Here is a 26,183-nt window from a genome sequence, read left to right on the forward strand (position 1 = left end):
TTAGCCTGTAATATTTGGTATCATCATAGCCAGAGCAACAAGAACACAATAAAGTTCAGCATGTAGAAATAAGTTTTCACAAGTGACAAAATAACTAAAAGAATGGCAGTGTTAAGTAATGGGCCTGCATATGTGATCCTGAACATCCACAGGAGTAAAGAGTTTATATGTACGATCATCTCAGGGCAGGGGGAGAACTATGCCCACAGAAGCTGCAGTTGTACAAATTGTTGAAGAATAAATCTGTCTAGCAGCGGCTATTTGCCAAGTGCTAGTGTACTTCGTGTACTAGTGTCAGTGTACATTAACCATTAGCATACTTACCAATGGTTAATATATTTCTACTTGCAAAAATAATGAATAAACTACTGTTGGATGCAGTTTAATCATTTCTCTCCAGCTACTGGAGAGCAGCCCCGCAGAGAGGGATCTGGGAGTTGTGGTTGACAGCAAACTGAATATGAGCCAGCAGTGTGCCCTGGCAGCCAGGAGGGCCAACCGTATCCTGGGATGCATCAAGCACGGCATTGCTAGTTGGTCGAGGGAAGTGATTGTCCTGCTCTACTCTGCACTGGTGCGGCCTCACCTCGAGTACTGTGTGCAGTTCTGGGCACCACTGTACAAAAAGGACATTAAACTGTTGGAGAGTGTCCAGAGGACGGCGACGAAGATGGTGAAGGGCCTAGAGGAGAATACACATGAGGAGCGGCTGAGGTCACTGGGCCTGTTCAGCCTGGAGAAGAGGAGGCTGAGGGGAGACCTCATCGCAGTCTACAACTTCCTCACGAGGGGGAGTGGAGGGGCAGGTGACCTATTCTCCGTTATCACCAGTGATAGGACCCACGGGAATGGTGTTAAGCTGAGGCAGGGGAAGTTTAGGCTGGACATCAGGAAGAGGTTCTTCACCGAGAGGGTGGTCGCGCACTGGAACAGGCTCCCCAGTGAAGTAGTCACTGCACCAAGCCTGTCTGAATTTAAGAAGCGATTGGACTGTGCACTTAGCCACATGGTCTAAAATTTTGGGTAGACCTGTGCGGTGCCAGGAGTTGGACTTGATGATCCTTATGGGTCCCCTCCAACTCGGGATATTCTATCATTCTATGACTCCCCACCAGAGGACCTTACTCACAGCTGAAGTTCCTACCCCCCCCCCCCCCCCCCCCGGTGAATCAAGCATATGGTTTATAAAAGGGCGTAATGCAGGGCACCAGATAAGACACCAGTAATCCAACTGGGAATGCAGGTAGGGAAATCACTAGATGTGCACTCACATTGTACTCTACAATACACAGTGCATGTGTGTGTAAAGGAAATGTTTACTTCCAACTTCATTTCATGTTTCTTCTCCCTCTTGGAGAATGCTGATGTCCTATCTTTATTCCTCACTTGCTATTTCTAAGGAGTTATAAAGTTTAAGTGCTGTCTTTTTTATGAGAAGAGAGTGCTGGAGCCTGTTGATTAAACACATCCCTTGCTTTTCCCTGTTCAGGCACAAATTTCCAGACTCAGACCCTGGATGTAATTTCTATTCCCCCCCACACCATGTGCGTGTTGTAGAATTTTACCAAATGTGCAGTAAAAACTTTTGCAAGGTATGAACAGTCACGATGGGTACTTCAGTTTTGACTGCTTTAGCCTTTTGAATTGGTCTGTTTTGGCTTCATCAGTAATGTTTTCTTTTGTTAATGAGAGATTCTAACCCTTGGAGATCTGGAGAAAAATGGGTTGAGGCGGGATTGCATGGGGCAGCCTTTCTCTCTGGCAAGCCAAATGGCCTGGGGGAGCCAGCCCCAGAAAAGGGGGCCCTCAGCCCCCCCAACCCTCCTCCTTCCTCCACATGAGGGCATCTTCTAGTTTTCTCCCAACACAGCCGCCTTTGGCCTCGCATGGGCCACTCCATCACAGAGCCTTGCTGAGGTCACAGTGGCCACCACTGCCCGCCTTTGCCCCAGACCCTGTAAAACAGGACCCCTGTAGCTGGCCTGCCACTTGCTCAGCTACTCGGTCCTCTGAGAGCCAGCGTACGCGGCAGGAAGAAGGCTAGAGAAAGGAGCAAGGTGAGTGGCAGCCCTCCTCGGTGTGAGGATGGCGAAGCAGTCTGAGGAAGCACTGAGAAGGATGGCAGCTACTGAGAGGAAGATGTGTCATGGGCAGAGGGAAAGCACTTCCGGCACAAAAGATACCAGTGCCCGGGGGACATCTGGTGTCCGGCCCACAGACATGTATCAGCAATATCATTGGCACCGCAGGGATGTGGGGAACAGGCCGGCCCCTCACACATACAGTAACAGGGGGCCTGGGCCTAACCAGTGGTGCAGAGGTGGTGTGGAGCGAAGGTGGGAACGTGAGGCAGAGAGCTGTGGGGAGCAGATGTGTGCCTATCGGCCAGAACGCAGCGTGGGACCCAGCCATGGCCCTAAAACAGTTGGCAGCGTTCAATCCATGCCTGGAAATGAACTGGACAGCGGCATGGGGCCTAAATGTGGAACTGGGCGACCCCCTGGTTCGGCACCCTGGCCTGAAAACATACCTGATGGAAGGCATCCTATGTGGGCAGTCCCGGGCAAGGACTGGCTTGTCCTCCTGCCTAACACTGTGGAGCCCATGGAGGTGGGTCCACAAGAAGAGGCAGAGGAACCCATGGAAGTGGATCCACCTCAGCCACATCAGACCTGGGACTACCCCGGCAGGTCTTTGCTCTGTGCCATCAGAGAACACCAAGAGCTTCACAGCAGGGCCCGGTGAGCTCCCTACTTGTCATTGCTCAGGCTCCATCCCAAGCATTAGCTTGGGGCCACCAAACACCCGGCAATAAAGAACTCTTGCCGATTCTCAGGGGTTGTGCGAGTGCTTCTTTCCCATCCCCCAGCCCTTGTGCGAGAGGTGGCAGCCCTTCTGCACAGAGCCTCGAGGAAGAGCACAAGAGAGGACTCAGCTCCCTTCGGGCTCCTGCGCTGGGGTGACAGGAGGAGTCCCTGAGGACCACCATGCACCTTTAACATTTAAAATAGACTGAGGGGTGAAAAAAGTAGTGTGTAAGCGATTATAGGTGGCTAATTTCTCATATTAGGAGTGAGTTTCTATAGCTGAGTAATTGGTAACGACAGCCATGGAGAAGGCTGAGGTACTCAGCAACTTCTTTGCCTTCGTCTGCACTGGTAGACGAGCTTCCCATGTCTTTCATTTCCCTGAACCCGTAGGTGGAGGCTGGGGGATCTAAGTCCCACCCACTGTAAGTGAAGAGCAGGTTCAACACCAGCTGATGAATCTAAACAGGTACAAGTCTATGGGGCCTGATGACATGCATCCCAGGATCCTGAGGGAACTGGCTGATGGAGTTGCCAAGCCTCTCTCCATCATAGTTGAAAAGTCCTGGCATTCAGGCGATGTCACTGGTGAGTGGAAAAATGGAAACGTCATGCCCCTACTCTTCAACAATTAAAACAAAGAATTGAACAAAGAGCACTACTCTTCAAGAATTAAAACAATTAGGAGACATTTCTTCTCAGAAAGAGCAGTCAGGCATTGGGATGGGTTGCCCAGGGAGGTGGTGGAGTCACCATCCCTGGGGGTGTTCAAGGAAAGGTTGGACATGGCGCTTAGGGACATGGTTTAGTGGGTGACACTGGTGGTAGGGGGATGGTTGGACCAGATGATCTTGAAGGTCTTTACCAACCTTAATTTTTCTATGATTCTATACTTATCAATGGTTAATATATTTCTACTTGCAAAAATAATGAATAAACTACTGTTGGATGTAATTTAATCATTTCTCTCCAGCTACATATGTGTGTCTGTCTGCATGTTTCCTCTTCTTTTTAAGGTGTGATCCAGAACAAGAACTAAGCCATGATGGCTTACAGTTAGTCTGAAGTGGTAAAGCAAGGACAATCAAATTTATTTCACAGTTGCCTAAGGATTTATGTATCTCTGCTTTAACGTAGAGTGAAAATCATCATCTTTAATGCTGATTGCAATTTTCTAAGTGAAACACTTGAACTAAACAGGGAACCAAGAGAAAGCAGATGGAGAGAGATGCAGTTGGTCACCTTGATTAAACATGATTGATCCCATCAGCAGAAGCTATTCTATTTCTTCAAAAGCTGCAAGCCATTTATACACTTCCTTTCTGGAAACTGAAGCTTATTTAGGCACACAAAGGTGGATCACTTCAGGGCACACCTGCAGCAAGTGTATGTACAAAGCAAGTCCCTACAGTGAGCCAAGCTGCTGCACTTCTAAACTGTAGTACGTAAGTGACACAAAGAGGTGAAGCAAAGGCTGAAGGAGTGGATTGCAGATGACTTTCTTTTTAAACTGTAGAAGACTGGGAGAAAAATGGGCACCTGGGCAGCTGCATGGTTAGATGCCCCTCTTTCAAGAGGTAGTGTTCTGTTAACCCTTATTAAAAGCTGCAGTACTGCTAAGGTTAATTCTTGAATAGTAGGAAGTTTTGGTAGGAGGCAGTCAAGGATCAGTTAAGCTGATTCATTCAAAACCAGGATTTGGTGATGAAGGGAAATATAAGTTGCCTAATGATCAGTGGGGAAACTAACAGCAGAAATCAAGCTGGAATGTAGCTGGAACAACATTATCTCAAAAGATGAAATTTTTTTTTAAAGAAGCAGGTATTTTAGATTAATAACCTAAAGGTGGAAGGCAGTTTGGGTGAGTAAGAGAATAAGATGAGTTATAAGACCTTTAGAAAACATGTCAAGGAAGACTAAAGGAATGGAGTTGGTTTAATTAAAAAAAAAAAAGTATGATTAGGATGACATAACCATGTTTCAACACAAAACAGTTGCTATACCTAGGCAAGTGATTAATCATGGTATCGTCAAGCAATAATCTGTTCCAACTTCTAAGCATAATGGAAGAATTATTATTATTATAGTACTGGGTCAAACTCAAGGCTCATTTAGTCTGTTTCTTGTTTTTTAACAATGATCAAAAACTGAAATTTAGGGGGAAAAATACAAGCTTATAGCACATACAAAGTAATACTTACCCAAGGTGTGATCAACCTTCAACAATTCTTAACTCTGAGAATGCCTAAGTGAAGAGATTTCTATTTACTTCATAGTCCTAAATAGTTTTCTTTTTCAAGAATTGGCTACTTGTACTTTCAATTCCTGTAAACTCTGATCAGTGACAGTACTACGTGACAGGGATTTTCTTGGTTTAATCACACGCTACTTGAAGAACCTTCTTTTGTCATTGTTTTTGTAAACTTCTACTTGCTAGCTTAATTTTATTCTCTGATTCATTTATTGATGGAGACACTAATTCACCAATCACAGTTTATACTGTCTGTCCATTCATGTCCTTATGTACTATAGGTGATTGTACCACAGGCTTTTGTGACTTACACACTTTTGTCACTTTATCTAAGATGTAATTGATGTTTGGTCAAAACACAGGTCTGAGCATGCTCTATGTTTGTTTCTCTCAACGTTGTGGGCAGATGGTATTTTCTCATTGCATTTATTTTTCAAATTTGCCTCCTTTTGCTTGCAGCCTTTCCCATACCTTCCCCTAAGGAAATCACCAGTGTGATTTCTCGAGAGTTTTGGCATGTCCATGTTTCTGCTTTGGAATGGGCATGCAGCACAGCTTTTATATGAGGCTTTTCTTTCTTCGATGTGGACTAACCGCTGTAGTTTTCCATGGCAAATAATGAAAGAAGGCTATTTTCTGTAGTGAATCACCTGTGGTATACAACTATCTTCTATACAAGATCAGCAGTTTATGAGATGATTGTGTGTCATGGTTCTACATATCCAGCTGAACAGGACCTTGATAAGTTGTATTTAATCACAGATGCAGTCATCTGATTCACAGATGATCTTTTCAACTATCCAGTGAACAAGAAGTTTAAAAACTTGAGGATATAATGTATTCATAGCTCAGCTTGTGGTAATAGTTGTTCATTAGTTTCAATTTACAATAATGATATTTCTTTAGCACCTAAAGTGTACCACCTTTATATATGAAATTTCAATCCATTTTTCTGATAGGAATTTCTATTGTCTTTATTTCATGCGCTAAGAGCAATTATTCACTTTTTGAAATCCACTACCACAATACTATTTTTGATTAGGATCCTGTCCCACTATCTCTAAGGGAGGGAGCAGGGCAGGCCTGGAGACTGCAGCCAGGTTCAGCTGAGTCCAGATTACCAGACAGGTCCATCGTGAGGAAGAAAAGTCTGTGGTTCTAGGTCTGGATCCCCAGGACCAGGCAAAGGCACAGCTGTGATGCAGCAAGAACTGTGTGTTGCTCAAGTGGAGACAAAATGCTAGAGCCTCAGCTTAAAAGCAGCTCCCCAGGAAGGAGCAGCCCTTACCACAGCCTTGCCACCAAGCTCTCTGAAGAGCTCATTCCAAGGTCACCAGCTGCAATAGGAGGACAAGGACAGGGAATATGTGCTCAGGGCCTCTATACCTCTGTACAACTCTGAGTGGAAGGAGAACTAGCCAGATCAATGTGGTACTTGAGATATGTTAGAGTTCATTCCTGAAAAAAAAACACATTTTGCTAGCAGATGTACATCACACCTAGTATGCAAAAAAAAAAAAAAAAAAAGTAAAAAAAAGGGAGCTGTGGGCATGTTACTAACATTGCTGTGGTTTTCTCATCCCCCTTCACTCCCATCCACCACCAAATGAATGTGGAAGGCAATCTGGCCATAATTTGTACTCCCTCTTCCCTTTTCTAAAATAATATTCTCACTGTAGCGAATCACTTTACTGAAGGTTTCAGTAAAGCATCAGGTGAGTGAAGACTATGTAGTTGCACAAGCACTTTTGCCTAGAAATACAGCCAGCTGTCCAGAAATCTGGAACAGGGAGAATGACTTTTGTTCAAATATTCTTTCTAGTCTGGTTTGCAATTAAACAGTTTTTTTTTTTTTTCCTGAAATATTATTTTCTGATTCATTATTAACTTACTTTGTATTTCAATGTTAAAGTGAAATATGTTTCTTTAACTCTCTTTAAATGAACTACCTTTGTGGTGGTATTTTAAATGAGTCTTTTGATGCCTTCTTAATGAATGCTGAGTAACAGTAGAATCCCTATGGAAGCACATATGGTATCTACATTAATACTGAATGAATGCATAACGATCAGTAAAATTTCTGTGATTTCCACATGAATCAACAGTGATGAGCCACTTAGTGTTGCACTCAATTACATCATGTTTAATTTATGTAGCATTGTTTGGACATTATGTTTAAAATGTCTTTAGTAAATCATTGAGACTCTAATTGAGCCTCCATTCCGGTGACAAATTGCATCGTAAACATTAAATTCAGTTTTTTACACAACAATTAATTTATGTTGAAGCCTGCCTGCAAAGGGTCAACAATTTGATATATTCTCACTATTACTCTCTGAAAAATTGAATCCTAATATGAAAACAAGTTACAGTACCTGTTAAATTATTTCTGTTCCCTTAGTTATGCAGCAGACGGACACTGGAAAAGCATTAATTCCCTGAACTCTGGAAACAGTGGCAATACCTCAACTGCTCTATATGACTGCTGCCAAGCAGTTCTGAAGGCCTTCCAGGTCAGAATGCCTTGTCCGCATCTGTGCAGCAGACTCAGAAGAGTTGTGTATGCATGCCTCACCATGGTGCCATACCACCTCTTGTATATAGGGGAGGCCCTTCTAGCACATCCATGACTCACTTGTAGCACATGTAGAGCACAACAAGGTGGACCAAGAGCTTGTGAAGTGTCTTTCACAGTAACTGTTGCCACAACAGATTTTGCAGTGAGACAGGGCAGAGACTTACTTACCAGAGGATACTATGTGAGACTCCATCTTTCCACACTGGTTCCACATTAAGACTAGGGATAAGCAGGTATTTGACAACAGAAAAACAAGTAAATCTACTTTGTCAGGTGAAACTGTAAATAAAATACTCATACTTCAACTCTCCCTAGGTACAGTAAACCTCTGTTTGGCTTTCACTTTTTCCTGTCAGGTGCTTATAGCAAATACGTCTCAGAACACCATTTCAGAAGGTCTATGCATGAGCTGGCTTTGGAGATGGTCCAAGGCAGGTCTGTATGGATTCATTCACAGAGAAAGGTGGCCTGTTTTACTCAATCAGCTCTGTTAAATGGTGATCTGAAGGTGACTGATTTTTGGCAGAGAAGATAGCGTCTCCCACTACTCCAGAAAGGATCTGAGCTCTATTCTCTCAAGTTATTCCCTCTCACTGGCAGGCCAGGCCAGTAAGGTCTTATCAAGAGCCTTTGTGTCTTTAACATTCTCCCTCAACTAGCTCTTCAAGGTACAGTAAGCTTCAGAGGTCTTGGCTTAGGGGAGTTTTTAGTACTAAGAAGTTGTCTAGCCTTGCTGTCTCAACAAGAAGGATTAGGAGAAAGAGAACAAGGTTTGGAGACATAGTCCTATCAGCTATTAACAAATAAATCCATCACTGTATTTTTAGCTTCTGCAAATTTTCTAGCGCTAGCTGCTAGCACTAGGCACTGCATCCAGTTGCTTTAGTTTATAGAGGATTTACCATCTGTGAGTATACAAAGCTATCATTTTAATCTGCTGTTCTTTTTGATCTACTATGAGATTATCTGATAACTGGAAGGGCATCTAACAAACAGCTGACCAACAACTTTGTTAGAAGATGTGTAGACAAAGAACTTGATAATGATCATAACAATAACTGCTCTCATTTCTCTGGATTGCTGAAAAATGCAAATTCAGACCTTTAATAATTGCAGCTCAGGCTTTCATTTCTGACAGCAAAGTGAGAGAGAGAAAAAAAAATCTTTCCATCCTAAGAAGCTGTAAATGAGGCTATCAGCTTCTTTAATATATATATATATATATATATATATATATATAATTCACTTCATTCTTTTTAGAAGAATTTAATAAATTAAGTATAAGAGAGGAAAAAATACTTATGGAGAACCTTCTCATTTTACTTTAAAAAGTCTTTTTTTCATTTATGTTGATCATTTTAATGATTCTATTCTCATGATTCAGGATTTCTACGCTGTGTTAATTTAATTCAGCTTTAATTTGAATTGAATATAATACTGGCTAGTTGGTTAGCTACAATGATAAAATACGTGTACTGCTTAAACAGAGAGTGTTTGAAATATATAAAATAATCTGAAATACACTTCGATGTACGTCTAATAGATTTTAGTGATGTAATTTTTTCTAATTTGTTATGTAGCTATGTATTTTTGAGCCTGCTGTGTAAGAATATTTTTTAAAACTAAATGTGATGAGATTATAATACCACTCTAGGCTTTGGAATAACACTAATATATGAAACAGTACAAGGAAATAATCTGATGTATGCCTTGAGCTACATGATGACTACACAAACATACTTCATGGCAAATTAGATTTCCTTGACTGGTGGTGTGGTTACAGTGATATAATTCATGTTTCATAACTCTGAAGAAATAATGAAGAGATTGTAACCAGAAATGTGTCAATTTGAATAAATTTATTATGAATTGCTTGGGTTTTAAAAGCTCCCAATATGTTATAATAGAAGCCTACGTTCTTGCTTGAGAGCCAGACAAACTATCTGTAGAAAATGGGTTTTAAACGTCTTAACAAATCACTTAACGGCAGATTTTCCTTTCAAATAAACAAAAAGAGAAATGTTCTGAAGAGACTCTGCTAATAAAAGAAATGGGAATACACCTTTTAAAGCTGCTTTGAAAGTAGAATGTTTGGGAGCCTCATATTTAGATGATGGCTTCTTACTCCACGTGGAAAATCAAAATATTGTGAAAACTGTACATCCATTTTTGCCTCAATCTAAGCTGCAATGAAGCAAATCAGTCCATGCAAAAAAAAATTCAATTCACCAACTGCTGAACTCCAATTACATTTGTGCTGAATGCAGTATGCAATGGACTACTTCCAGCTACAGTGAAAAATTTCTCCCACTAAAACCACGCAGGTTTGCAGAATGTAAATTGGAATTCAGTTAAGGCACCATCTAACGTGCACAGTTAGGCAAACGTGCAAAGTTAGGGCATTTCATGTGTCACCTTCAGTGACACAATCTGGCTTCAGTCTGATTTCTTGGTCAGGCTCTGACACGGCTTGACAACAGGCTAAAATTGACTTAAGGCCTTGATCAGAGCTGCCATAGCCATGGGACTCAAACATCCACAAATGCACTTCATTGGTTCAAATTCGTTAAGAGTTTTGGTGGGTTGAATTTTTACCAGTAGGCTTTATGCCAGATCAGATACTGTCTGTCCTCCCACAGTTTGCATAAAGTCAACATAGAAACATAAAGCCACTACAGATTCTTTATCATGCACTGTGGCTAATTTGACAGAAATGTGACTGTGTGCTTGTTCCTTACGAGGAATGGGTAGGTAATCTTGAGTGATCCAGTAGCACAGAAATCCAGCAGTAAGACAGAATACCAACTTCTGTGTCTAACATGGCTTTATAAAAACCCTGACTTATGAAAAGGGAACACATCAGTTCAATAGTTCTTCTTGGATGATACAATGAAAGTTCAAGAGGCTTAGAAGTCTGAAAACTACATTTCTATTGTTTTATAAAGTAAGTCCAAAGAACTTTATAAACAAACAAAAAAAACATGACTTGGTTTATCATCTTTGAATTCTCAAACAATGGACTGAGCTAAGTTCATGAAACTGATTGAGGACACTGAAGGTTGAATTTAAAAACGTTGAGTGGCTCTAATAATTTTCCTAATTTCAGATGTGATCTCAGTTTGTATTCCTGTTGCCCAATTGCTTCAGATACATCAGATGTTAATTTTCTTTGAAGTCAGGTGCAAATTATTTATGAACATGTTCAGAAGAGAGTTTTCTCATTTCCCTTCCCCCTCCAAGGGAAAATTCTGTAAGATTCTTTGACTTACTAGAATTTAGAGGACCACCGAGTGAAACACTATTCTCTGGGATTATTTTGTACGTTATTATTCATGTCTTATGTAATGTCTCCTTCATAAATACACAAAAGTGGACTAGTAGGATGCCTATACTCAGTGTTTTGAAATTGTGCTATTTGTAATGGTAAAATTAGGACTATTAGGAAAAAATTGCTTTTAAAATGAAAGAAGAGTGGCTACTAAACAGCTACAGCGCACAGCTTCAATAAACTTGAAAGCAAAGGAAAATGTACTTTTTTCCACAGCTCAGTTGAGGATCACCTTTTAGACCAGTTTTAAAGCTTATTGTCAGGAGTACTGAAGTATTAATATATTTTACCTTTTTATTTTTAGAAACAAGAAAGCTTCATTATAGTTACACAGAAGGATGGCCTGATTGCTAGAGAACTAATTTTGGACTCAGAGTTTGCATTCCTTGCTCAGCCATAAATTTCATTAGATCATGAGAAAGTCACGGAGCAAATTAATTGCATTGTCTAATTTTTAACAGCTACCTGAGACGCTTAAGTCAGAAGACAGTTCACCCTAAGTTTCCAGTGTAGTCACAGGAAACCAAAAGGTCTTCTGGGATGGCTGTCAGCACTAAAAACCTTAGGTGCTTTCAGTTGATCTCTGGAGTCTTCTGTCTCTTTCCATGGAAGTTCTATGCCTCTGTGTTAAATGGCCAAGCTGCCCTGCTAGAGTGTCTAAAGTCAGATGTTCTAAACACCCACTTAGGGTTAATTTTTAAAGACATTCAGGCACATAAAGATGCAAACATTTACTCATCTGTATGAAGGGAATAAATACATTAAAATGTTAGGTGTACTGATGTTGTAATAATTAGGTTCATAGTATGTGCTAAGATTGTCATTGTTAGATAGGGTTCCTGAATTACGGATATTTGCATTAATAACCTATTAATATAATAACTTCCAAGTAGTCGGCACAATGCTTTTAAAACATGAACAGTAGGTTGATTTTTTCAAAGGTTTATTGAATACTGCATTCCTTGAATATAGATTTCTTGGAAAAAACTCTTGAGATAGGGCAAATACTCTTTGTGTAAATCCTGTGGGATTAATTTATTCCAAGAGTACTAAATACCCTACCAGGCAATGTATTAAAATAGTGGCAGATACGTTATCCTACAGATGCAGTACCATAGGAATTCCAGCTGGCCAGATAAGCATTTGTTTGTTTTACTTTCTGTCATTTGGGAGCAATGTAATTACTCCATCATTAAGATTCATCAAAGCTTTCAATTTCAGAGCCCATTTTCAAGGCATTTTACATTGCACAAGCACAGGTAGGTTGATTTAGAAATTGCTTTGCTGCATCAGGGCTGGTGCAAATTTGAGGGTGCAAATCTAGGCTAAGTTATTTCAGTGATTTTGGAAGAGATAAATTCCTCCCCACATCACAAGATATGTACACAATCACATTTAATTTTCTTACTATTCCCTGAATGAGAGAAAAACCTCCTTAGATCTAATGAAAGCTACCAAAATCCAATTTTACAATGCAGCATGTCTGAAGTTACTAGACTTTCATTTAGTTTCATAAAGTCATGCATGGTCTATTGTGAGCTGTATGTTACAGAAGCAAAGAAGAAAAAATGTGAGTAAAATTCAGGCACTTAAATACAAATATCTGGTGCAATATTTAATGTCCAAGAATTTCTAAAACATACACACTGGGCTGTCATATATGACAGAGGATGAACAGGAAACCCATGTCTTCCTAGGGCAAGGTAGAATAGGTGTCTAAATTGGTACTAGATCCCTGCATTTAGGTAAATGAATCACCGTACATATGTATTTTTTTCAAAATACAGAATTAATTTTGTCTTTAAATTTCTTATATCAACCTTGTTAGTCTGATAACAAAAGTGAAATGCTATCTTACTTGAGGCTGACCAGATAGGTTGTTCCTTTTTGCCCCAAATAACTCCACATCTCCCCTCCTCTTTCTGCATATCAGGAGATATGCTTTGTCTGGTACTAATGCTTCAGTGTCCTTGGCAGCAGCTCAGAAATGGCTGTGATTTAGGAGTAGTGTGGCTGTTTGTAAAAAGTCTCATTTTAGCTCTACATTCCTTTTTTTTTTTTTTTTAATGCTTGCATTTTATTTCCCCTTCTACAAAATGATTACTGTTAAAGGACCTTGAATCTGATTTCCAACAACTGACATTACAGACACTGAATTTCTACATTCTGGATAAACACAAAGAGTACAAGATAGCATAGTCGCCTGCACCCTTCACTTCATAGTAATTATATGTTTGTGTAAAATATTCTGAAGGTATATAAGGTCAGAAATTATGTTTTCTGTATAAGGCAAAGTTCTAGAAATAGGGCTGTAAAAAGTATCAGCAATACTCTGCTGTTGTGAAATATCACTTTTTAAATTTTACTAAATATTCTGTTATGTGATGTTTAAAGTTGTCCACTCTTCACAGTAGTTATTCCAGAGGTGCTAATGAAACATTAATTATCAAATGTTTACAAGAGATAATTAAGAACAGAGAAATGCATTCAAAGAAAAATGTTTCTTCCATTACAAAGCTATCAACACAAACATTTGGCATGGCTACATTGGTTTCCTGAGACTTGACTATTCACTTCCAGAAATAACTGTAGCAGTATATTATGCGGTTCATCCATCCACAACTACCCAGACTACATCTAGTCTAGCAGAGTTAGACCCTTTAGATGAAAACCTAGCCAACGTAATCCATACATATGTAATGTTCACCCTGTACTATTACAGTTCTCTCTTTTTAGAAAGGAACTTTATGCCCTAAAGAATTTCAAGGTTGGCCAGTGCAGGTCACATCACCTAATACACATTTTATTATAGATGCTGCTGAATGATCGATATCATACAACCTCAGGCTGAGGAAGCAGAAGCCAGTATGTCATGTTGTCTGACCTGCATCTCTCAGGCCCTACATGACATCTAGTCAACCCTATACTGAACCTAATTATTTGGTTTTAGCTACAAAGACCTCTTTCAGAAATCATAAGCTCTTGTTTTGATTTGATTGACTTGAAGGGTATCACTCTCAAAACCCTGCACTGAATTTAATTCTGTTCTTGTGTTACAGTTCAAGGGAAAATTCCAACTGGGAGATGTTCTGGTCTGAGGACAAAGCTGTCACAGGGAATCACAGAACTTGCTATTGAAATAACAAACACTCCTGTCAAAGATAGCAATAAAATCCACCCCTGTACTCAAGTTCCTTATGAAAGTACACTTAAGTGTTCCTGCTTTTCAATGGGGAAAAAAATCCCAAGCCCAAAGCAAACAACAAAACAGAGCACAAAGCTGCTTCTCAACAGTAAGTGCAGAAGAAGAAAATTAAGTTGGGGGAAGCACCACAGCATTACTGTGATGTGGTTTGTGTAAGTACACGCAGAGGGAGTTTCAGATTAGGGTGAAGAGCAGCTTCTGGAAACTGCTGAGACTGGTGGTACTGATTTAACCCCTTGGAACCTTTTCCCTATCTGCAGTCGAAGGTACACATTTCAACAATAATGCTAAACTTAACATTAAATGCATGCTGTAATAATAGGCAAAACTCCTACAAAACGTTCAACCACAGATAACTTTCAAAGAGTTATGCACTACTGCCAAGAAGTTAGATACTGATATCTCTGAGTGTTCATAGGATAAATTTGGCTCTCTTGAAGTACTGCCCAAACAGACAGGCCAGTTTTCAAAGTTAAAAATGAGCTTTCAAAATGTTCAGGAATGAGGAACGATGCACAGTTCATAGTGTCAGGACCACAAACAAGAAAAGTTAGTTTGTGTTCAGTGTATTCTATATGCATCGATGCAACAGACACATAAATTACAAATTCAGATGTACATCTTGGGGAATGCCATTTTTTACTGGACAAAGTATTATTATTATTATTTTTAAGATGACCCCTTATATTACATTTGATGCAGTTCACATTATGGTACTTGTAGAGGAAACTTTACATTGGGAAACAAGACTTGGGCCTGGTTATAGCCTTGCACTGGAAGAACTAGCTAGTTCTGTTGCTCCAACCTAGCAGTTCAGTAGAAAGAATCCTTTTCTCTGCTACTGTTACTATGACAGAAGATGGTGTAAAAGTATGTTATTATTTCTCTTAGCGTAACCATCTTTAAGAAATGATGGTGAAACTTTCTAGGATCAGGCCACAAAAACGAATTCAAAATACCTTGATTAAAACAAGGGGGAATGTGTGGAAGGGTGAAATAAAAAATCCATGTTTTTTAGAGATAATCACAGATAATTTGGATTTTTTAAACTTTCACTTTGTCAGTAATAACTGTGAAAGTTTATTCTAATTAAAGGCATAATTTTATCACATTAATCAAGTGCTGTAGTTCTAAATAGCACACAGGCTTTTGAGAACTGGAGAGCCTGATTTTCTGAAAGTGGGGTGCATACTGAATAGCTTGAATCTGTTGTGCTTTTTTTTTTTGATATGTAGTTTTTATTTTACTTGATAAACACCTGGATGTGACTACGGCTAACAAAAAATTAAAAATTTTTAAAGAGAAAACAAATCTATTGAGTTGAGGATTGAAGAATGCCCAGAAATTTAGTTTTAGAGAAATTGTCTTAGAATGAGGACTATTGTGCTGCAGAAGCAGAGTACGAAAGAGTAGGCAGCTTAGATGCATTTATGATAAAAATGAAGTCAAGTCACACAGTTCAACTGTATTGTAAACAAGTATTTTGGTGTTGGGGCATAGCAAAAATCTGTGAGCCTTTTAATACCAACATTATTAATTGTCATCAAAGGTGACTGGGTTTGAACTTGTTCAAAGAAAAAGTTAAAAAAGGTTACTCTTGAACAGAGTCTAGGTCAAATGCTCTCAGAAAACTCGTAAAGTTCAGGCACTGTTTCTTATTCTTACAATTGTTTGAAAGGAGAGAAACAGTAAGTCAGAAGAAACTTTCACATTCTCACCTATGCAATGTTTCCTGTTCTATGCTGGAGCAATCACTTAGATCTTTCTGTACCTCAGTGTTTTGATGACTGTGTTTTCTTGTACAGCACTATTCTCACAGAAAGCACTGGAAGCAGCAAGCATCAGGACAGACTATGAGAAGTAGAAAAATTAAAAATTTTAAAGTCTTTTTTTTTCTTAAATTACTACATTCAAGTGAAATTATAATAGCATTACATCTTTGTTGATCTTTCCTTTTCTGCTGTCATGACTCATTGGAATCGTAGCTTATTTGGAAATGCAGAAGTATTTAATTTATTTGTTAATATTCTAATTGTGATTTTTTTATTTGCCTGCCATTTTAAACCAATTACATGACTAAGCCAAAGACGCAAAAACCTACCATGTATGTCAGGTTGCAGCTATGAAATAAGTTGCACAGACTGGGTGAAAAGTCAAAACATATTTTCTTTTCGTGGTTAAACTTTTAAAATGCTGATTAGTATCAGCCTGGAATTGCCACTTGAAGGTTTTTATTTCTTCCTGAGCCCAGTTTTCTACCTATAACACACACACCAGTTGTCCTTTCTTCTATTCTTTTGAAGCAAGTGAAGTTTAACATGCCATGTATATATACACCAGTGAATCAGTTAGACAAAATTAGTCTGGCCTGTGCAAATGTATAAAAAGATAGCTGTTCGCAAGCAACAAACAAATCAAATCAATCATCCGACAGTGTAAAATTCTGGATATGTTTGCCAGTCCCTGTATATAAGAATTCTTAATCGCACTCACACTTCGGCTGACAGCATAACAGAGAATGAACTGTTTAGAAGACAAGGAATCCTTCGTTTCATTGAAAACAAATGTCCTGCAAAATCATCTGCAACTCAGCTAAAATGAAAACTGTGAGTATTGCTACTACTCTGGAAAAAAAAATCTTTCTCTGATAGAAAATTTTGGCGTGCATGTGAGGATTTCTTCAGTGGGCTCAGGAAAACAGAAAAGCACGTTTGTCCCCAGACATTCTGTATTCTCAGTTACTGCTTCTGAGGAAGCCGAATAAAATCAAGTTTCTCCATACAGCTGTTTCTGCCAGGCATTGGGCTAGGCTCAAGTTATTCACCTCTCCGCCAGATCCGATGACTTCCGCACTTTTACCCCTTCTGCTCAGTGATGTGTAACTGCTCTTCAGACAGCGAGGGGGGATTTTTATTTGGTAACGGGATGACACTGGTATAAACAGCCGTGGAATTGGCACACAGGGCTGTGTGTACACACACCAGGGCAGGAGCCGTGTTCCTCAGCAGCACAGGCCGCAGCGGAGCAGGCTGAGGCCCAAGCTGCCCACGCTGCGCTCGCAGGAGCCGCAGCTCAACTTGCGTCCTTGGCCCAGCTGGGCACCCAGCTTTCCCGCAAGCTGCTTGCTTGGCACAAAGGTAACGCCTTTACTTCCCAGCTCTGTTCATCCCTTATTTCTGCAAGGCACAGGCACCAACTCCCGACCTCGCAGAGGCACCGGGCGGCTCAGTTAATGATTTGTGTGGCGCTGAGAAGACGGCCCAGGTCCGTCGGGCGGCGATCACCGCGCGGGCAGCGGGGCAGGGAAGCCTCGGGCCGAGCCTCGCGGCGCTCTGGGAGCCGTTACGGCCGTTGGGGGCTGCCCGCCGGGGCGGCCTCCTCAGGAGCGGGGGCTCGCCATCCCCGCACCCACCCCGACCCCCTGTCAGGCCCGTCCCGCCGCCCCGAGCCGGGGCAGGTGCGCTCCCGGCCGCGGCAGGTTCGAGGCACGGCAGGCGGGACGGCACGGGTCGGTCCCCCCCCCAACTCCCCGCCGCCCGCCCCCGCCACCGCCCGCAGGCGTGTGCCGGGGAAGGCGCTCGGTGCCGCTCGCCGCCCGGGCGGCGCTTCCCCCCCCTCTCCCCGCCGCGTCCCCCCTCCTCCGCAACCGAGAGCAGCCTCCGCCCGGCAGCGCCGGGGCCGCTCGCCGACGTGCCTGCCGCGCTGTCGGGACGGCGCCGCCGCCGATGGCCGCCCCGTTGCCCGCCGTGCCGCCCGGCCCCCGCGGCGAGGTGCGCTCCCCCGGCCGGCACCCACCGCCGCCGCCCCCCGACAGGTAAGACCGGGGTCCCAAGGGCCCCGCCAGCCCGGCCCCGGCCCCTGCCCGCTGCCGTCCGGGGGCTGGGGGTGCCTGCACCGGGCGGGGCGGAGAAGGGGGCGAAGCGGCGGCGGGGCGGTTCCGGCCCGGCCCGGCCTTGCCCGGGGCTTGGGGAGTTGTTCGGCGGCGCTGAGCGGGACTGCCCGAGGGGCCGGCGCTGGGACACGCGGCGAGGGGAAAGTTAACGGCGGGCGGGAGGGCTCTGCGCCGGGCTGCCGGCCCCGAAACGTGCTCTGAAAAGTTGCTGGGTGGGATGCTGGTGCCCCGGGAGGGGTTCGTGCGGCGCATCTGCTGCCGTGGGTGCGCCCCCCCCCGTCTCTTTCCCCTTTTATATTTCTAAGAGGTTTCCCAGTTTGAGGCGAAGAGGGACGCCGCTGCCGATCCCGCCTCGCCAAGCCCACCCGAGCCGTAACTTCGCTGTCAGAGCGGCTTCCCCTGGCGCTTGGCAGAGCTGCCTCACCGCAGCGATGCTGCTGTCACTGCTGCTGCTGGGGATGTGCGCGCTGTATTTGTTACCCCTGAGGCTAGTCTGAAAGCCATTGATCTTTATTTTTAGTCCAGGAAACTGCGAGCCAAATTTTATTTTATTTTATTTTTTTTTATGAAGCATCCGATCCGATCAAGTTTAGGAAATAATGAAATGCTGCATACACTATTTTGCACTCCTTCTTAATGCTGGGTATCACGTTAAAGGAATGTGCTGTGTGGGTTTCCAGAAAGAAAACCATCATCAGTCCGCTTTGTTACCTTACCTTGATGGTTTTCCACACTTTTATACCAATTAGTATGTGAAATCTCAAACGACAATAATGAATGTAATAAAGTTAAACATTAAGCTTGGAGTCATCAACTCACACATGTAGAGAAATCTCATTATGCGCTGGCAGAGTCAAATACCTGGGGTGCTTTGGGTGCTGCTCCCCAAGTGAAATCAAGTAGAAAAAGTCCTCTTTGATATTTGCCGTGTGAGAAAACCATGCAGAGTAATGTGCCCAGCATTTTAGCCAACCGTGTTATTAATGCAGCACTTTAAACCAGTGCTTAACGGAGCTCTTCAGCAAGTACAGCAGCGATTAGCTTCCAAACTCTTGCAAGTGCTGCTTGGTGATATTTACGACACAGACATATTTAAGTCACCTGAAACTACTGAGACATTTATTTTGTGATGGAGCTATGGAGATTCAGATACAAAAGTAATTGAAGATGGAAATGAGTATACGCTCATTTGCTTTGCACTATTTTGTCTTGTCAATCACTTCGACTCCTGATCCTGGGGGAAAAAAAAAAAGTTTCAATTTGTTCAATATATAGTTGTGATGTACTTGGGAAGTACTCCTGAGAAGTTGCATGCATCTGCTGTTGTAATATTTGTACATAGGGAATGGCATGAACAGAGGGACAACAAAATATTTACTAATGTCCTGAGGAGCCAATATAAATATATCCATGCTCTTAGTCTGCAAAGACTTACACATATTAAAACAACTTTATATTCAGAGCTGAGTACTTGGATTGCTTTCAAGTAGAGTTAAGCACTATATGTTAATAGATTCAGCCTACTGATTAAAAAATAACTGCACAAAAAAGCTAATTACTGCAACCAGAAAATATCGTGGTATTAGTGCCTTAGTATGGCATGCACTGTAGTTGGTTACTGTAATTTTAACAGCATTTTTTTGTAATTATCTCTTTTTATTATGTATTCTGTTGAAATAGGAGAACAAAGAAAGATGACAGTGTTTTGGAGATCCCATCAATTCCAAATCCTTTTCCTGAGCTGTGTTGCTCTCCGTTCGCATCCGTTTTGTCAGCCAGTCTGTTGCCCAAGGCAACTTCAAGAAAAAAACAGGTAAGATTTTTAAATTATTATTTGACAAATACTAAATTGGTTTCATGAAGGCTTGAAGAAAACCCAAGTTACCTATTAAAATATTTTTCTAATAAGGGTGTTCTATATTTCTGTAATTTGGTGAAATTTTCCCTGGAGATCATCAGTGCTTGTAGGCAATGAGGTTTCGGAATCTGTGTCTTAAGACATGACTATTCTTACACAGAGTCTAAATTGGACTGTACAGATTTTTTGGATGAAGCCGAACCATGGGCAGGCAATACTTTACATCCTTAAATATGAAGTTAATTTCTTTCCTCCTCCCTACCTCCAACTATTGTCATCAGTTCTATGGCATGGAGGGCTTTAACAATCACTGATCAGCTCCTTTTTTCTGGATGCCTAATTTTGCAAGGATAACGGAATAAAAAAGAAACTGAAGGGGAAGGAACAAATGCTGTGTACGTGGCTATATTTTGTATCTATGTGCATAGTTGATGTTATATGTGTGTCTCTATATATGTGTGTGTATATTTTGTGTGTGTGTGTGTGTGTAGTTGATGTTATACATCTGTATATATATGTCTTGATGATGTTACTGTATTTCTATAAATACCTTAAAATGTCAGCCAAGGGAAGTTCTGAGTGGGCAAACACACCTGCTGGTGCTCTTAGTTCTGTTCGCAAGCAGTGTATTTGTTTTCCTGAGCAGGGATAGAGGATAGAGTTTCCAATTAATGGAGATTACTGGTGTTGAAGATCTGTTTCGCTCCTTAGAAGCTTACCTGTTCCTTTTTTTCTTTTTTTGAGACTGAAGAGAAGTCTGACAAGGAACGCTTGCGAGATTAAGGGTGCTACTTCCTTCACATTCTCTTTTTTTTGGTGGTCTGCAAGATCTCTGTCTTAACATCTTTAGGAGCGATATTGGAGGTGTAAGAACTTTTACTGATGTTGCTAATACAGTTTTTAAATTTGCATCAAGAAATGGTGTGGAAGTTGAAGTTTCTTGTAATTGTATTAACCTTTCTGAAGCTGACCAGCCATGTCTGTTTCTGTGCACCTGCTGGAAAGAATAGATGCCAGAGACTTTACTAGGAAATTTCTGGGTGGACAACTTAATGAGAAACATTTTCTTATTTTTCCCTCCCATCTCTTGTGAAAATCATGTATGTGTCTGGGAAACTCCACTGATTCAATCTTGTCATATATTGTATGTTTTCTAAAAATAGCTGTGGTGTCTTTCTGACTATTTGTATCACTTTTAATTCTTTCCTACAACAGCAATGCTAATTTGAAGTATTTCTGGTCAGTTTATATATAAGCACTGCAAATGCAATGGGGTAAAATTATGTTAGTTTCATGCCTATGCACTGACAGTCTTTCTGCAGAAGCAAGAAAACCACCAAACTGGTAACATTATCTTTCAGAACATAAGGACTGGGAGTCACATCTTAAAAATTAGTTCAAATAACTCTTGTTGCTGGCTTAAATTGCACTCATTGTGGTAGTCTTCATGCTTGCAACTGGAAAGTAGATTTCCCAAGCATGATTTAACACAGAAAGGTCAACTGTCTGCTTTTGGGGCCTGTCATGTTTAAAATTACTGACTGGCATGATCAGTTAAGCCAGCTAAATGTAAGCTTTAGTCTCTGAGAAACTGAAGTTCATGGCTTCACTGATTTCACTTCTGTTTTTTCAGAAGGGCTCTTGTTATACCTTTTGTGACAGTTTCTTCTTGCAGTCCTTTAATTTCTCCCATTTTACCATTGAAGAATGTAGTACTCTCTGGTAAAAGCAGGATCAAGAAACATTGGTTTACTTGCCAAAGCAAGTTAAAATAATAGTAGTGTCTACAGAGGGCCTGATCCATTTTCCAGAGTGCAGAAAAATAGAGAGGAGTCTTCATATTTGCCGGAGGCATTTTAACAAGACCATAGTTTTCGTCACAAAGCCTTTTACCTAGGTATCTGTGTATGGCCACTGCTGGAGAAATGGTACTGGGCTACGCAGACCTTTTGTCAGACATGGCACGACTGTTCTTTTGTTATTAATCTGAAGTTATCAAAGGTTATGGCCAAATGGCAAGTATTGAGTTAAACTTGTATCTCTGAAATTTAGCTTGAAGTCTTCTAATATCTTTGTGAAATTACTTAGCTATGAAAAGGAGAGGGAGTGGATGCTAAGCAGGTGTGCAAAGAGGAGGAGCAAGCTGTGGCTTTGACTTCCCATAGTTAGCTGTGGGGGCTGTGCTTGGAAATGTGGCATTTCCACATCATGTTCTGGGTTAGCCTACACAGCTCCTTCTGCATATACCTAATCACTATACGAACCCCTAACTGAATATAGCCCTGAAGGTCATGGATATTACTATTGCAGTGTGATAATTTCCTAACTCTTAAGAGAAACGAGAGGAACCAGGTACACTTAAGCACTCTTTTTCTTCTTCTCCTTTTTTTTTTTTTTTTTTGTATACAGCGTTGACAGCTGCCAGAATAATTTCTGCTCGCTCTGTGATGATCTACATATGTTTTCAATGATTCTTTTAGATTGCTTTCTTTCTGATTTAGTTTCTTCATCTGCTGTGTTTTTAATTTCAGGTATAATAAAGAGAAATTACAGAGTGAGTTTCTACTTATGTCTAATAGGTAACTATTATCAAAATATGTGTTTCAAAAAGAAAAAAAAAGAATTCATGCCTCTTTTGTCTTATTTTTATCTCCAGAAAAGATTTTCTGTTTCCAGGGAAAAAAGAAGTTGTCAGAAATATCTATCTGTGACATTACCACTCTCGTATTCATAACACCTGTGACATCTGAAAGGCTGAAGTTCTTAAATATCTTTCTTTTTCTGAGTAGATTATTAATGTTATTTAGAACTCTTGTTTTTCTAAACTGATGTTCTTAGTGTCTTTTCATGATCTTTTATCATAAATCCTCTTAAAGCATTGAACATGCTGCTTGAACAGTATATCTGTTTGTGGAGCAAGCAGCAAATTGTTAAAAAAAAGCACATAGCGGAATGGCGAATTGCCTCTGTGCTTGGGAAGTAGGAAATCTTTGTGTCCGAACATTACTTGGTCTGCCTCAAAAACACAGCTGTTGGTCTCATTCTTCCTCCTGCCGTTTGGAATAATTTTGTGTTATATCCTCACAGACTCATAATCCTAACATGTTAGCAGTAGTGAGAACAAGCTTACTTCAAGAGGCAACCTTGAATTTTTATTTATTTTTTTTTAATTTAAAAAAGAAGGGTGAGGGGAATGACAGGGTTCAAAAATAAGCAGTAATAGCACAGAGTCAGTATAGTGACAAATTTTATTCTCCTAGAGAGAGAAATGGGAGCCAGGAGAATGGAAAGAACGTCTGCATTGACCATGCTGAGGCAGGCAGACTTGTTCCTCAGCTGACCTGTTCTCAATGGAGCATTTCATGGAGGTGGTCCCATGGAGCTGATCACACCCGTGTTTGGGAAGGAGAACTTTGAGATGCAGTGCGAATGGGAGTGGGATTATGGGATTAATATCTTCATCCTTAAGGGAGTAATCTGGAGATGAAATCAACAGCTGAATGTATAGTTGGCAAGACCGCTTTGTGGATTGTGAAATCTACTCTGTATGAAACCATCAAGTTTGGTGTCCCTGCAAGAAATGTAGGAGGGGATTGGGTGCTTTTGATATGAATAGAGTCATAGATGCTTGCATAAACTAAATGTTATGTTCAGGGTGGAAGACTTTTATTTGAAAAGGCAAAAAAAAAACACTTGGCTTTCCCCTCATGCCCAATGCAACGCAGTCAACTCGGTACATGGTGGGAAATGTTGCCTTTCATGACACTGGATTAGGTGTTTTCTGTTATTATGTGGAGTATGTGAGCTCACATATGGAAATCTAATTGTGTCTTGGAGTCTGTGTTCTCTAAGAACTGGCAAGGAACTGAACATGTAAAACGTGCATTAGCTGTCTTAATTTTCAAAATGAATAACTCATCCTTTTGTCTCTAATTAAGATCAAAATGGATATTACTAGGGAAAAATGTTACTTGTAAAAAATATATATAATTTTCTGTTCATTAGTATACTTTCAGCTTTCTTCGGTCAAATGACCTAAAACCATGTTACTATAGTTATGAAAGCTTTCTTTTTAAGTCTTTCTGAAAATAAAGCCTGAATCATTTGCACTGGAGTGACAGTTCTTGCCCTGCTCAAGGATAAGCCAGAAAGTGTTTCATCGCAAAAGTAGTTCAAGGTAATTAGTGCCTTGTTTCTTTAAGTTCAATTAGAAGTGCAAAAATAAAACTCAAGTGAATCTCAAGGTGAAGAACACTCAATTCTTTGGTATAATATCTTGCCTCTTTTGTCTTTCTTGATGTTCTAAACAAGTAGATATTTTTATCATTTAGAATCCAAATATACTCCCACAATGTTCCTTCTTGGAAATCAATTATATAAAAAACCTCAAATACATATTTGATTGTAGTGAAACGTCACTTCCCTTTTTGCATTACAAAGATTTTCATGTGAAGCTCTTTGGAAAAGAAGAACTGAGGGGAACTTCATGGCAAGGAAAATATGTTTCTTTAAATGTGTGCTATTCTAAGTTTTTGATTTATATTGAGCTTTGACTGTTGTAATCAGAGTACCATTTTTTTATAGTTGTAATTTAGGGTCTTTTAGTGTACCCTCTTGAAACCTTATCCTTGAAAAATTTACAGATAATTCTATTAACAGACGTAAATTGCTAAGTATCTGGTACTTAAACTTTTTAATGACAGATTTTTTTGGCTAAAATACCTGTTTCCTATTGACTTTTGAACAATACAAAAACACAATTTCATTGATATGTATTAATTCATGAATGTCCAAGCAAGTACTTGCTGAAAAGTTAATCTGGAGTATATCATTTATAATATTGGCTAACTTTGGTGTTCATTTAATGCTTTTAGAATTTATTTTGGAAATCAGAATAAATTTTTATTTTCTGTTTTTTATACTATGGTAAGATTTATTCTGGGCAAATAAATGAGTGCTTACTAGTATAATTATGTTGGTATGTACAAACTGTGTTGGCAAGGTCTAATTTGTGCTTGTGTTTCCTCATAGTAGCCATTTTCGACTTCCATTTTCAAATTTTGAAGACAGGAGCTTTCTCATGTTTGTTTTCCATACTCTTAGAGCTGTCAAGTGAATAATTCTTTTGTTTGTTCTTACAATGCAAAGTATGCCTTAACATCTAATGTGTGTTTTGGGCAGTTGAAGGAAAAAAAACCCATCCTGTTAGGATGGGGAGACAAAGTGGTGAGCCATTTGCATCTCTTCTTAGTCAATTCCACTTACCTTGTCTGTGCACGGTACTGTGTCTGAACACCCTAAATTTATTAGTTCTGGAAGATCACGCCTTAGGTACCCATCATTACTTTTATATATTTGGTTTCAAATGCTTGTATTAGATGTAAGGAGGTCTGGAAACCTTGGTTTAAATAGCATTACTCCAGGATCTGCACTATTTTTAACTGCCTTAGGGTTGAAATATCTTTTCCAACCAAAGATTAATTAGTTAAATTTACTCTATAATTCCAGTCTGTCTGTTTCTTGCTGGACTTCTTTCCAGGCTGGAGAGCATTGCACATATCCACTGTTACCAGTTCTTAATCTTTTTTCCTTCCAGCTCCTAAACATATATCTGTTCCTGCTATGTCTTCCCCTTAAATTACACGAAAGACTTTCAGTTTGAGAGGCACAAGGGAAGAGGAAAAGTCTTTCCAACCAATTTACAGATTAGCAGAAAAAAAGATCCTACACAGAACCAACTTAAAGAGCTCAAGGTTTTTATCTGAAGTCTCTAATAGGAGACTTGATTCAGTTGGACTTTTTTTTTTGCAGTGACTTAGCTGGAGGTTTTTGCTCTAGTTTCCATACTCTGTTCTTTGTTTAAATGGCTGTTCCCTCTCACCAAAGAAGGATTTACTGCTATTACATTAGGTTAAAATTACTTAGAGCCTTATTACAACTTGCTGTTTTAGTGCACGCACCCTATATGCTTTGACCAGTCATCTCAAAATGGTGACAGAAAGTCACAGATTTATATAAGCAAGAATCAGGAGGCAGAGTTGAAAAATTTCTTATTTTAGCAATAAAGAATGTTGCCTGGTTTATATTCAGGTGGCATAGCATAAGCTGTCTGAAACATCACCTTGGAAAAACTTCGGAATAATCCCATATTTAAGTTTTGTCTTTTTCTTTTTGTAGTTTATTTTATCTTCTTTCTGTTGGTTCATTCATTATTGTATCTTTCTTATGGAGAAAAGAAATTGCTTTCTGTCAGACTTCATATCA

At 40.4% G+C, this 26,183-nt stretch overlaps 1 protein-coding gene across 1 annotated transcript in view; it reads left to right on the forward strand.

The window, feature by feature from the left end:
• The first annotated feature begins 2,085 nt into the window (after positions 1 to 2,085).
• The window catches only part of GRB14 (growth factor receptor bound protein 14), an 80,463-nt gene continuing 56,365 nt past the window's right edge, over positions 2,086 to 26,183 (forward strand). The window contains 6 exon segments of the mRNA XM_050711660.1: positions 2,086 to 2,741; positions 3,824 to 3,862; positions 7,460 to 7,571; positions 17,114 to 17,983; positions 19,064 to 19,218; positions 19,742 to 19,874. Coding sequence (XP_050567617.1) covers positions 2,086 to 2,741; positions 3,824 to 3,862; positions 7,460 to 7,571; positions 17,114 to 17,983; positions 19,064 to 19,218; positions 19,742 to 19,874 — 1,965 coding nt within the window.

Source organism: Cygnus atratus, chromosome 6 (genome assembly GCF_013377495.2).
Source record: "Cygnus atratus isolate AKBS03 ecotype Queensland, Australia chromosome 6, CAtr_DNAZoo_HiC_assembly, whole genome shotgun sequence".
Taxonomy (NCBI): Eukaryota; Metazoa; Chordata; class Aves; order Anseriformes; family Anatidae; genus Cygnus; species Cygnus atratus.